The 13,066-nt window shown below is 31.3% G+C and overlaps 3 protein-coding genes across 7 annotated transcripts; 2 read left to right on the forward strand and 1 right to left on the reverse strand.

Annotated features, from left to right (window-relative positions):
* Positions 1-353: 353 nt before the first annotated feature.
* Positions 354-4,143, forward strand: LOC140665991 (uncharacterized). Of its 2 annotated transcripts, XM_072892663.1 has the most exons (6): positions 354-734; positions 1,047-1,234; positions 1,312-1,488; positions 1,637-2,120; positions 2,738-2,803; positions 3,456-4,143. In XM_072892663.1, the coding sequence occupies exons 2-6, from the start codon at positions 1,052-1,054 to the stop codon at positions 3,866-3,868; spliced, it is 1,323 nt and encodes a 440-aa protein (XP_072748764.1). In that variant the 5' UTR covers positions 354-734; positions 1,047-1,051; the 3' UTR covers positions 3,869-4,143. The 2 variants fall into 2 exon arrangements, with proteins under 2 accessions (XP_072748764.1, XP_072748765.1); XM_072892664.1 differs by lacking the exon at positions 2,738-2,803 and having other exon boundaries at positions 355-734.
* A 438-nt stretch (positions 4,144-4,581) lies between these two features.
* Positions 4,582-7,986, forward strand: LOC140665992 (uncharacterized). Of its 3 annotated transcripts, none has more exons than XM_072892665.1 (8): positions 4,582-5,621; positions 5,721-5,814; positions 5,873-6,092; positions 6,186-6,306; positions 6,414-6,519; positions 6,882-7,037; positions 7,122-7,219; positions 7,508-7,986. In XM_072892665.1, the coding sequence occupies exons 2-8, from the start codon at positions 5,724-5,726 to the stop codon at positions 7,838-7,840; spliced, it is 1,125 nt and encodes a 374-aa protein (XP_072748766.1). In that variant the 5' UTR covers positions 4,582-5,621; positions 5,721-5,723; the 3' UTR covers positions 7,841-7,986. The 3 variants fall into 3 exon arrangements, with proteins under 3 accessions (XP_072748766.1, XP_072748767.1, XP_072748768.1); XM_072892667.1 differs by having other exon boundaries at positions 4,583-5,621; positions 5,878-6,092; XM_072892666.1 differs by having other exon boundaries at positions 4,582-5,814.
* Positions 7,987-8,525: 539 nt separating this feature from the next.
* Positions 8,526-12,965, reverse strand: Mah (solute carrier family member mahogany). Of its 2 annotated transcripts, XM_072892660.1 has the most exons (9): positions 12,091-12,965; positions 11,525-11,645; positions 11,286-11,398; positions 10,926-11,058; positions 10,702-10,839; positions 10,451-10,560; positions 9,990-10,196; positions 9,569-9,890; positions 8,526-9,052 (listed from the first exon to the last, which is right to left on the reverse strand). In XM_072892660.1, the coding sequence occupies exons 1-9, from the start codon at positions 12,224-12,226 to the stop codon at positions 8,641-8,643; spliced, it is 1,692 nt and encodes a 563-aa protein (XP_072748761.1). In that variant the 5' UTR covers positions 12,227-12,965; the 3' UTR covers positions 8,526-8,640. The 2 variants fall into 2 exon arrangements, with proteins under 2 accessions (XP_072748761.1, XP_072748763.1); XM_072892662.1 differs by lacking the exons at positions 11,286-11,398; positions 11,525-11,645.
* Positions 12,966-13,066: the final 101 nt, after the last annotated feature.

The following is a 13,066-nucleotide window of genomic DNA, read 5'->3' on the forward strand; positions in this document are numbered from 1 at the left end:
TCGAACAGAAATTATTGCAAAAATAGAAAAATTATCTCTTTCTTTTTATATTATCTATTATAAATTATTGTCTTTTATATTATATCTATTGTAATAATATGATTTTTTTTATTAATAATAGAAAGATTATTGTTTTATATTATTTTTTTATTATATTAAAAAAATGATCTCATATTATTAACATAAAAAAAAGATAGTTTTTTTCTATTATAGATAATATAAGAAGATAATTATTACTGCGATATCCCATATATGTATATATAATATATATATATATATATATATACACACAACACACACATATACTCCTTGTATTTATTTTATGGAAGTATATTAAAAAGTGGCGACGCCATTGTGGGAGATCGCGCGCCGCCATCTCGGGGCGCGCCAGAGACCAGAGATCGCATGATTTATGGCGTACTGGGCTCTGGGGTTTTGTAATTTCGCAAATAACAAAGTGACTCATAGTCAGAATTGTCGCCTATACGCGAAACTGCCGTCAACGACTTTGCACCTCGCGGATTATTCGCGTGGGAGTGCGAACGGCGTTGGAGCGTTTTATGCCGATCGCTCAGCAAGAGTCTTTCTTTCTCCTGATTGCGACATAAAATAGTTCGACGGGGATCCTGAGATCGCGTTAACGGAGCCTCGTTGTCGCGACAGGACAAAAGTGCTCGTTGAAAGTTAATTTTTCGCTTTTACGCGTTTTCGAGCATTTTGCAAAATTGTCGAAGGTAAATAAATATTTGTTTAGCCGGCGACAACAATCTTTAATGTCAAACTGTTAAAAATGCGAAGCAAAGATAATTATTAAAAACACCATATATTAAAAGATGTAATTTAAAAAAGTGTAATTTAGCATATATTTATATTTATGCAATGGTGAGCTATATAATTAGAAACTAAGTTAAAAAAATAATATCTGTTAATTTTTAGTTAATTGTAATATTAGTTAATTATAATAATTTAATATAGTATTTGTGTGTAAATCTTGTAATATTAATATCTTTTACCTTTTTGAAGTATATCAAATATTTTTCATATAGGAACAATGTCTGACGAACAGTTCTCCTTGGTATGGAATAGCTTTCCAAGAAACCTCTCTTCAGGCCTGTATACTCTGTTAACAGATGAGCAGCTTGTGGATGTTACGCTAGCAGCTGAAGGTCAAATCTTACGAGCACACAAACTGATCTTATCAGTTTGTAGCACATATTTTAGAGACCTCTTCAAGGTATTGATTTGACAACAACAGTTGTAACATTGTGCCATGTTGTTGTAGCTTCTTATTCATATATTTTGTACATACAGGTAAATTCATGCAAACATCCTATTGTCATACTAAAAGATGTCAATTATCGAGACTTATCAGCTATACTGCATTTCATGTATCAAGGAGAGGTCAATATAAAACAAGAGGATATTGGCAGCTTCCTTAAAGTTGCAGAGACCCTCCAAATAAAAGGACTGACTACAGATTCAGATGAAGTATGTATTACATATGATTGACATTTTTTGAAAATACAAAATTTTTTAGGAGAAATAATAACTTAGAGTAAAGATAAGGAGGAAATCTATTTTTTTCTATCAAAACATTAAAAATATGTCCATGCTTTCATTGATTGTTACATTGTAGAAACTCGAAGATACTCTTGGAAGAAATGTCGAGGACTTTGAGGATCGTTTTTTTGACGTGGAAAGGGACAAAAGTGATCTCGGCAGCACCGACGAAACAAATATTTCTGGCAGACTGACACATCACATCACGGAAAAGGAATCGATAACAACGAGGCGAAATACTATAACAGAAAATTCGACAGAAGAAACCAGACAATTCACAGAACAAACGTCAAATGTTACTTGTCATCAACATAGTTGCACGGAAGGTGACTACAATTCTCCAGACATCCTAACAGCATTCAGCGACACATGTAGAAACGCGAGTGTACCGAGCAGTATGGAAGAGTCGCCGTTGGATTGCACATCTGACATTAAGCCGCAAGAAACAAAGCACGAGCCACTGGATTATAGGGTGGATACGGATACAGAAGCCAAATACAAATCATATACGACGGAGAAAATACTCTATAACTCCGAGGAGAACGCGCAACAGAAACAAGGTAGTGATCTTTCCCCTTCCCTTCTCGCTCTGTTGGCACCTTGTACTTTAAAAGCGACGCTATCGGTAGATGACGTCGTCAAAACGTCAGTGAGCGTCCGGAGCTGAAACGCCCTTCGACAAAGAGAAAAGTTTGCTGTACCAGCGGTATCGGCGCCTCAAAGGTTTGACGCTCAAGTGTTCCCACGGATGGATGTATACTTTGTTATTGAAAATCATTATCACTTGTTTGATTGTGATGCAAGTTCCTTAAGCACTTTTATGCATATTTTTTAATTAACCCCCGGTATCCAGCCAGTAAAGACGCCTTAGATTTTGCTATCATTCCTTCAACAAATAATAATCTCTTACAAATTTCCAACAATATTTTGTAATGACTGTCTATATATCTTTTGATCAGACTGAAATGTGATATAAATCGATTTATTCGTTAAATTGCAACGCCGGGGGTTAAAGTCAATTTAGTCTCTACGATCAATGCAATATCATGTTTTGCATGTTCACGCGAATGGGTGTTTCAAATCCGAGCAAGCGATATATCACGAATTCTATATATTCCGCATTCACCAGGCATCTCATTAGCCATGAATGTTTAGAGAAAGCGATGTTATCTTACAGATTATGTGCCAGACATGCAGTTAGTTCCCTACAATCAGAATTCAAAATCACAAAATCAGCCGTCCGGTACGTTTTAAATTTTGTCGCATTATTCGCTTAATCATAATCTTAAATTATTCAACTGCATGTTTGAAGAGAAAACTCATGATTCATTTTTTTTATAGAATGGATGGAAGAGAACAATGTGTACAATTAGTTTTACATTTTATATTGCTTGCAAATTGGTTTCTTATCAAAAGGTGTTTTATCTAAATTCCTTCTAAATCACTTTTCTTTCTAAATCATGAAATTAATATATATATATATATATAGTCTCAAATACAATTGTTACATTGAATATAATATTGTATAATAAATACGTATAATAAATACGTCTCGTTAGTGTCTTGAATCAGTTTTCTGGACGAGGAAAAACAAGCACAAATTGTCATGGATTTTTTCTTTAATCAATTTTTATCAATCTTTAATTTATGCAATTCCATTTTTATCACCAATCTTTTCAGTGTCTCAAAAGTCGCATCTCATCGTGCACAATGCTTATGTACACAATAATTCTCCATCGCTCTCTCTCTTCTCGTTTATTTGTACACTTATGTATACATATATGCCATACCATCAAAAATATATGTTTCTCACATTTTATATAATCTCTCGATAGTTTCATCTAATTCTAATAAATCGCGTAGTATGTTCTCATATTTTTTTTTTTTTTCAACAGATTTCAGCAATGTGACGGCGTTTCGAGGTGACTTCGCGTACGACACAGCGAATGCCAGTAACAAGGGTCGGCGTACCGTCAAGGGTATTCCTGGCAGCAGTCTGCCGCTGGAGACGACGTTGCGCGTCGTCTCGGAGCTAGGTCCTACGCTGCGCATGGAGCGTGGCAAGGTAATACGCATGTACGCGTGTCCGTGGTGCCTACGTCACTTCACGCGGAAGGAGAATCTCAAACTCCATGTCCGTTATATACACGGTCCGCTTGAAAGTCTCACGTGTAAGCTTTGTGGTAATAAATATAAGAACAGTAATAGTCTGCGTGTACACTCCTACCTCTATCACAACGCCAAGCGAGATAAGCAGCACGGCAAGTCGCTGACGGCTGGTGGCGACGACGGTGGCGGAGACGCTTAAATTTTTTTCTCAAGAGAAACTGTTCTCTTTTCTGTCTTTCTTTGATTTTTTTTCTATGAGCTCCCGGAGGACATTGAATATTCATTGAGATGAAATGAGATGAATATTGAGTTAGTGAGCGCTGCGAAGAGAGTGGAATTTGTTATGTTTATACCTATCTACCTACGCATTAATCCGGCACACAATCTAGACACAGTACTAATAAGTACCGAGTATTTCTACACGTTGCTAGACAAGCGGAAGGTTTATAGAAATAAAGAACGCCTTATTGTGTATACACGTTCTTGCAGACCTGTCTATCTATCTTTCCATTCATCGTCCAGACCTCATCTTTTTTTTCCTAATTTATCGTCACAATTCTTTTATATGTTCTGAATGTATGATGAATATATAGTGAACACGTTATTTCTTCATGTGTTGCCTAAACAGCAATAAACAGAATGAGAGTAGAAATAATAATTTGCAACATAATGCAAGATTCTCATCACACAAACTCTCTGAGATCCAAAAGACTAAAAATTTAATTTTACAGCTTTTGCAAGCTGATAATTTCTATTCCTTTTTTCAGAGATAATCTTTTTGAATTGTCAAATCTAGAAATACAATTGTGAATTGCCAAAAATATGCTAATTTAAATAAATGTTTATATGTGTGTGTATGTGTGTCTACTATAAATAATCGAATAATGACTTCAAAACTGCAATATATTTTACATTACATTATTGATGTTAATTTGAAATCTATCGTAGAACGATAATGTCTAATTCTTAAAGTCGATTCTTAAAATCAATCAACTCGTATTGTATCATATCGCAAAATGAAGCAATTGAGTATGTATTTTTTTACTGCAGAACATTGTTTATTGGAACTTGACGAATCCATGTCGCTACGATAGCTCTATCACGTTATATTCTATAATTTGCAAAATTGCAAACAAGATTGATGCAGATGTATAAAATAATTAGGGAAGAATATAATTTGTACGGTTCATTTAAAGGAAAAAAAACTTAGATTCTTCCACTGTATCAACCAATCAGAAGATCCTGTTTTGAATTGACCAATTGATAATGTGGACAATCGAGTGCCACTCGCAGATGACAGTTTCGTGGCACGTGGGCAGACGCGTAAATATTTCATTTCAGAAAGAAGATATCGCTGGATCTTTTTTATACAAATTACATGCATAATACATGTATAATATAATAATAATACATATACATATGCTTAATTTTGAAATTTATTATTTAATAAATTTTATATATTATTAGAGCACAATAGACACACAGTAATAGTAATAAAAAATATACATAATTATAAGGATTTAAAAAAAAAACTCTAGGTAACATCACAGTATAAGTCTGTGATATATAAGTTGATCATACGATCGATGACGTGCGTACGCATAAACTTTTTGTGGGCTTTATCTAGCAAACCTCTCAATAACGTGCGAAGATAAATAAAGTCTTACCGTAAATCTTTTAAATTTAAATAGTTTGTTTATTTTCTGGTCGCTTTCTGATTTGCGGATATTACAAAAAGTAAAATCTTTCTAGAATCTGTTTGAATGTTTTTTCAATTTCTATTTGTTCCTGGACTAATCCTTCGCAGAATAAACATTACTCGCTCACAAGGAAAACATATATTTTGTTACGAAAAAGGAGACACGCGGAGAAATTGTGGAGGACGTGGAAAAAGAAATTTACACTTAAGTGATGTGAGATATGTTTATATATCTGTATAAAATATAAAGAAGGTAAGGAACATAATGACTTTGATGACCAAGACGAATTTGTTGGAAGAAGCAAGGGAATAAATATTTTTATTGTTTTATTTATTGTGTTTTATTTATTAGAAAATGAAAAGAAAAGTGTCACAATTAGAAACAAAGCAAATAAATCCAAAACTTAAATTTTACATCATGAAAAAAAGACAACAGGAGAAGCAAGGTATGTTATTTTGTTTTTATATTTGTTTTCACTCATTTTAATATGCTTTATATCTCAGAACAGGAGATGAAAGCGAAACGTTTGCATCAAGATGAGAGAAAAGAAGAACACAAGAATATTTTGATAGAATTGAATGAATTAAAAGAAAAGATTTTATTTTTCGAAAAGAAGGTTTTCGAATATAAAGAGAAAAAATGTCAGTTGATTAAACAGCTTGATGATGTAAACAAAATAATAGAGGTTGAGATAGTCAAAAAGGGAAAAATAAATTATAATAGGTTTATTTCTTGATTAAAATGTTGCAATATGATGAGTTATATAATTTCAAATTTGCATTGAGAAAACTTAAGCTTTTCAATGTTTTATTTTAGAGATATATTAATAAAAAAAAATCTAGCAGTGGAAAATAGGGAATACCTTGCTGATCGTAAAACAACATTAAAAAACAAATATATTGATGATGTACCAGTCTTGTATAAAACCATATTTCAAGTGAGTAGAATATTTTTCTATATTTTTTAATCCTAAATTGTATATATAAAAATGATAATATATATTTTACATAAGTTGTATGATCAAATGTATTTTGATTTTCTTAGGATCCATTCACGACAATTCACAGCGACAAGGTATCACCTGCAACAGTTCCAAAGAGAACACATGTCGACGAACAGTTAGTCAAGTTAAATTACAAAATGCACCTTAGTAAGTATACAAAATTAATAATCTCTAAAAAGCTTATGTGCATAACTATTTGGAGAAATATATGTGGTATATATACATTATAATTTGTATGCTTAATTGATAAAAATAAATCATGGATCTTTCGTCATATTTATATCTGTATAAAATATAAAGAAGATAAGAAACATAATGACTTTGATGATCAAGATGAGTTTGTTGGAAGAAGCAAGGGAATAAATATTTTTATTGTTTTATTTATTGTTTTATTTATTAGAAAAATAGAAAGTACTTTCTGATTTTTATGCATTATAAAGAAGATGCTTTTATTCTTTTTTTTTCATTTTTTATTTTTTCTATATTTTTCTGATTTTTTTCTGTTTTAGAAACGAATCTGCATGTTCCAAAGGTGCATTCATCACTTGGAATTGTGAGTGGCAACTCCGATCACGAAATTGCATTCTTACCATTCAAAACGTTTTCAGAACCAGTAAAGTTCACTTCAACAAATTCTAAGTCATATAAGACCCGAACAAAAATGCGTAAGTAACAAATAAATAATTTATTTCTTATAAACGACAGATTGACGTTAGTTTATATTATTTAGTTTTATATAATATTTGCAGCTAAATATCCTACTAATTTACTCTTTTTGAAACAAGATGAAAATAATTTTCAAGTTATTGATATACACAATACGTGTGATGCTGAGGTTTATAAAAAGGTTATTAAATATATTACTTAATAGAAATTAAGTTATACAGAAATTAAGTTAAGTTAAAAAATGTTAGACTTTGAAAATTTCAGAGCATTGTAAACTACAATTATTTTTAGATTATACAAATATCTTTACACAAAAAAAGTAATATATATTTTTTAAATTAAATCTTTAACTAATTAAATCTTTAACTAATCTACACTAATTATTATTAGAGCCTAACATTTTTATGCAATAACTTAATTTCTGTACATATTTGTATATATTTTTAACTTTAATTTTTATCTGTTAAAGTTAAAGTTTCGTCCAAAGGATATTGGAAGAAGAAGCGAATATTCTAATCCCAACTTGTCAACTCAGTTTCCTTATTTGTATCCTTCCGTCAATGCCAACTTGAAGTCTCCTGTGTCTTCCATTTATGCAACCTCTCATGTCAACTCAAATTTTGTGCCTGCTTTAATTGATACCAAAAAACCTATATTGCCTTCTATCACTTGCATTGGTACTTCTCATACCAATCCATTTACTTCTTCATCATCCATTTACACCAATACATCTCATGCCAACCTATCTTATTCTTTGCCTCCTATTACGAGCACCAGTATTTTTCACAAGCCATTGCCTTGATCTTGTACTTATGTCAGTTCTTGTACCAATCCAATTCTTTCCTTACCTCTTGTTACTAACTCTAGTACTTTTCATGTCAAATCATCTTCTTTGCGTACTGTTATCAAATCAAACAATTCATCTCTTCCAACTTACAAGAAATATCAGTATTAGACATGTCAATACCTTTATGTTGACTCACCTTTATTACATCATATTACTGACACCAGTATGCCCAGTATCAATATTTCATTTACTAAACAATTATGATACAACCTGATAAGATGAACTTCCTAAAGATGGATTTCTCATTAAGAACGTAGAGCGATTTATCTGACAATATTATTTAAGAACGCTGAAATCTATTACAAATCAGACAGGAATAAGCAAAAATATAGATTCCAACAATAAGTCAAATAAATCAGTAATCAATATTTTTAAAATTTATTTTTATGCATTTTGTATTCATTTAACCTGAATTTATTCAACATCTCATTTAGAAAATCTTACAAATAAAATAATCTTATTATTATTATCTAAATTGTCTTATATAAGTAGTATTGTTTTTAAAAGAAATTACATAAAATGGAATATATCATATAAGAATGTAATGTGTGCTCTAATTGTAAATTTGCTATGTTCGAAAGTGTATTAAAAAAAACATATATATATATATATATATATATATATATATTTTTTTTTAATTGATATATGTTTTTTTATGCAAAAGTAAAAAAGAACACAAGCACAATAATTTTAAGGAATTGTAATAATCTTTAAGAATATATGCGGACATATTAATTGTATATAGTAAAACTAAACTATGACGCAGAGGCTTGATTTGCGGTAGTGTTGATAATGCACGGCGGCGTGAAACGTACGTAACGTATAGTATTCCAGATGTTGATGTATGTCGAAGACAACGTGATCGCTATGCCAATCGTTACTATAAAACAACCGAGATAATTAATCATTCTTTCGAGACTCCATAACTGTTTCCTATTTGCAATCATTTCTGCAATCTCTTGGTGTAGATCGCCTGTAGATTTCGCGGTTTGACTCGTGCTTGGCTCTGTTGCGTCAATGAGAAGCGGCTGATCTTCTCGATGAGTGCTAATCATAGGAATTTGAATGATATCCCTTTTCTCTTCTTCGTCCTCGTAGCAATCGACAAATTCGCTCGAACACGAATTCGTCTCGCCGTCCAAGTCATCGAAGTAGAGATATGAGTAACTATATTGTCAAAAATTTAATATTCAAAATAGATTACCATTAAGATTAATACCAATTAGATATATCTCTAAGATATAAAATAAATTTAATTTTGTTCCTGATAATATTAATTCTAATCTTAAGTTTAATGTTAATTTTAATTTTAATTTTGAGTTTAATTTTGCAATTTCAATTTTGATTTTAATTTTAATTTTGAGTTTAATTTTGCAATTTCAATTTTGAGTTTAATTTTGCAATTTCAATTTTGATTTTAATTTTCAAATTTGACTTTAACTTTAGTTTTGAGTTTTGAATTTAATTGTAATTTTTATTAGTAATCTATATTATGTATATTTTATGTGTATAGTTTATTTTATTTTATTTTTAATATAATTTATACCGTTTATTATACAATCACACACAACATGGACATAATCTCAACAAATGTAAAAAGTTGGAAGCCATCGAAAACCGAAAGGCAAGGATTAATAAAAAAAATATATATCTCTCTAAATATTTGCAATTCTATACATATACCTGCGAGGATTATTCGTAGCACTCAGGAAACCGTAATAGATTGAACGCGAATGAGCTTTGGAATCTGTCGAGTGTTGCTCTTCGCTATTAAATCTCTTGCGAGAACACAAATAGGTTTTTTCTTCGGTTGATATTCGAGTCGACCTGTTTTTTAATACCAACACTCGACTGTATATTAAAGGAGGTAACACAAAGACCAACGATCCGGTTAACGATCCACCGATGAGGGCCATGACAATATCGAATCGTGATACCGATTCACCCACGGCCACACTAAGTAAAACCACCGCCGACCTCATGGCACATCGTTTCCATCCAAACGCTGGGAGAACCCAACATATAAGATTATTTAATTAGAATTCAATTGATTAATTAATTGAATTATTAATTTTTTCTTAAAAAAATTAATTTTGCCGCTTACTTCTTCGCACATTCCAGTGATCTTCTAGATGTTGGAAAAGCGCCGAATAACCGATTACGCTGGAGAAGCACAATTGAAGAGCTGCTAATAGAACAGCGATATCAGCAACTGATCCCGATGGCACAGCTTCGAAAATATTAGCTGTTGTATTACCACCGTATTTCCATACAGCTAGGCAAACGGTAACGGTGAACAAAAATCCACTTGCTAAACAAGAAAAGAAAAGAATTAACTTTAAAGAGTAGCAGACAAATATTTTGTGAAAATTGAACTTATACTTTAAATTTAAAAAATCGTTTTGATATTGAAACAATCAATAATCGTGAATAATTATTTGACACGTCAAACTTGACTAAAAAAAATTAAAATCTTAAGAAAAATAAGATTTTTTCCCCTATAGGTCTCTCCCAATATTTACAAAGATAAAATGCAAAAAATAATTTTTTTTTATCATTTCTTACTTAAGAAGGAAAAAAATATAGCTTTGTCGACATCTCGTGGCTGACGCATATCAACCTGTATTGTCATCAAGGTAGGATGTACATCAAATTGAAAGGCCAGCATGCCGTATCTAAAAATTCATTTGAATTGTTAATTTTTTTTCAATTAATCGAATTCGGTTTCATGCAAAAATAAATTTGGATATTAAATTCATGTGATTGAGATACACTGTTTATATATATAATTGTACTTATTGTTAGACAGGATCTACCCGGAAATAAATTTATCCCATGTCGGTGAAGTGACTACTGGCGCAAAGTTGGTTGATGTTCGATCATCAGTTATAATGCTCCACCATATTAATATCGCTGTTAAAGTAACTGTAATACTAGAACACGTTGCCACCCATCTGTAAAATTATTCAAAAATAACATTTTATATAATTATTATTTATAATAATTATTATAGTATAGTATAGTAAATAATTTATCTCACTTCATGTCTCGCGGACTGCCCAGCCACATCAATGGGCAAAGTAAAACGCCGACTACAAGCAGCCAATAACAGAAAGAGAGATCGAAATGCTGTCCTGATATTTTCAATCCGAATAGATGCAGATTCTGTGAAGCTGGAGAAAAAAATTGCGTTTAACAAAACGATTATTATTATTTTATATGCACAGAATATATGCTATTAAAAAATAACACAATATCAGAAGAAAAATATGCTCTATTTTTATCAATTTCTACTTAAAGCGTAAAGGATATATTGGGGATGTAAATGACGGAAAATACATAAAACAAAAACTTCTGCTTCTGTTAGTATAATGCAAGGTATCTGTTATTATTTACCCACCGACTAACAAATTCGGAATACCGCAACCGAAAACTGTCAGATCTAAGAGGAGAGTGACGATGGATCGTGCGCGCGGTCCCATCGTCAATTCCGTCACAGCCGCGAGAGGGTAGCTGTAATTTTAATCGTATCGAGAAACATGAAATTTACATTTTTCTCATTGCAAAATGTCTAAAAGACGTTCTAAAATTTGTCACGTCCATTACAGAGATTTTAAACGTTTGAATTTTAGAAGATACCGATTTTTTCGTGAAATCTGTGGATCCAGAGTACTCGCAATTATCCATGACTTTCCCAGGAGAATAGCCGTATAAATTTGTAAACTGAAGACAATGAGCACCAGAGGAATCCCATACAGACCTAATAAAACATATATATGTATATCATATATACTTTTTATTAATAATTGTTCAAATTTTACACAATATCCCTTTTTTTCCTACATATAAAAATTGTAGCGATCTATCAATATGTGTGTAACTAGAGAATAAAATAAAGATTAATAAAACAAAAAATTGTGCCCGCGCCATTATTAAATTCTCTTAGCATAGAACTCAATAGTTATTATTCGATATTTTTTATTAACTTATCACATATAATAAAACTGCAAATGTATGCAATACAATATTTATGGTTTATAAGTCTTCTCTAACAAAATACGTGTATATATATTATACTTAATTTTGCAACAAATATTTTTTTTATTTCTAATTAGAATTAGTCGATTATTCTCGCAAAATAATCGCCTTTCTTCGAACATATATTTCACCGCAATTTTTTTTTATTAAAACTGTACGGGACTCACCGCATTGGATGATCGATCGCGGAAGCGCGATTATCGGGAATACGCCGAAAATGTCGACAATGCACAGAGTGGCGAAGGATAGCGATAATCCCGAATTCGCATCCCTCCAGCACAACGGAATATTTTCGCGGTTCATGCTGCGGAGCCGCTCTCACTGCGATACGTCCATCGTGGTGAGAGTTCGGACCGGTTCTTATGCCGCAGCGCGTAACTATCGCGGTAACTCGATATACCAAATCGAGTATGGGATCAGCTTACTACCGAGTGCGAGGGCCGCGAGGAAGACCTACAATATATGTAACTTTCGAGTTGAGCTTTCAAGCTGTCATAAATGATAGTATGCACTTAATAAAAGACCAAGTTTCGTGAGCGTCTTAATTATTAATATCTACCAATATCTGATACAATATATATGTAGACCTTGTAAGTTTTTTCTTTTCAAAGCAAATTGTCAAATTTCAATCATGTAAAATTATATTAAGAATATAACGTAGAATGAGATATTACTATATGGAGTATATTCCGCGAGAAATAAAAATCTAAAAAAAGAAACACTGATAATGAGTGATGTTTTTAATTACAAATTAAAAATATTTGTCGCAAAAAAATTGAGAATATAAAAAAGATATCTACCACATAAACATTTAAAGAGACTCGCAATCGATTGTAATATTTGTATGAATTATGTATATGTTTGTGATATTATCATTATACGCGATAAATTAATAAAAAGTATTTAATAATTATTGATTTTTTTAAATTATAATTTATCAAAATATATATATATATATATATATATATATATCATATTGCTTATTTGATAGATTTCTTTAGACAACTGATTATTTTAATAATGTTGCATCTCTTTTTTTACTTTTTTTAAGGAATTTTTACAAGCCCGTACAATCAATATGTTTTAGAAGATTGTCAAATGGTGATGATTATATTAATTCTTTTTTTTATATGTATGTACATA

The sequence above is a fragment of the Anoplolepis gracilipes genome, chromosome 5 (genome assembly GCF_047496725.1).
Source record: "Anoplolepis gracilipes chromosome 5, ASM4749672v1, whole genome shotgun sequence".
Classification (NCBI taxonomy): domain Eukaryota; kingdom Metazoa; phylum Arthropoda; class Insecta; order Hymenoptera; family Formicidae; genus Anoplolepis; species Anoplolepis gracilipes.

What these genes read in the sequence shown, in the direction of transcription:
- LOC140665991 (XM_072892663.1), top strand. Translation starts at nt 1,052, where the DNA reads ATGTCTGACGAACAGTTCTCCTTGGTATGGAATAGCTTTCCAAGAAAC. An exon ending in ATTTTAGAGACCTCTTCAAG is followed by an intron (nt 1,235 to 1,311) that starts GTATTGATTTGA and finishes TTGTACATACAG; the next exon opens with GTAAATTCATGCAAACATCC. An exon ending in TGACTACAGATTCAGATGAA is followed by an intron (nt 1,489 to 1,636) that starts GTATGTATTACA and finishes GTTACATTGTAG; the next exon opens with AAACTCGAAGATACTCTTGG.
- LOC140665992 (XM_072892666.1), top strand. Translation starts at nt 5,724, where the DNA reads ATGAAAAGAAAAGTGTCACAATTAGAAACAAAGCAAATAAATCCAAAA. An exon ending in GGAAAAATAAATTATAATAG is followed by an intron (nt 6,093 to 6,185) that starts GTTTATTTCTTG and finishes GTTTTATTTTAG; the next exon opens with AGATATATTAATAAAAAAAA. An exon ending in TAAGACCCGAACAAAAATGC is followed by an intron (nt 7,038 to 7,121) that starts GTAAGTAACAAA and finishes TAATATTTGCAG; the next exon opens with CTAAATATCCTACTAATTTA.
- Mah (XM_072892660.1), bottom strand. Translation starts at nt 12,226, where the DNA reads ATGAACCGCGAAAATATTCCGTTGTGCTGGAGGGATGCGAATTCGGGA. An exon ending in GGCAGTCCGCGAGACATGAA is followed by an intron (nt 10,840 to 10,925) that starts GTGAGATAAATT and finishes ATAATTTTACAG; the next exon opens with ATGGGTGGCAACGTGTTCTA. An exon ending in TCACTGGAATGTGCGAAGAA is followed by an intron (nt 9,891 to 9,989) that starts GTAAGCGGCAAA and finishes GGGTTCTCCCAG; the next exon opens with CGTTTGGATGGAAACGATGT.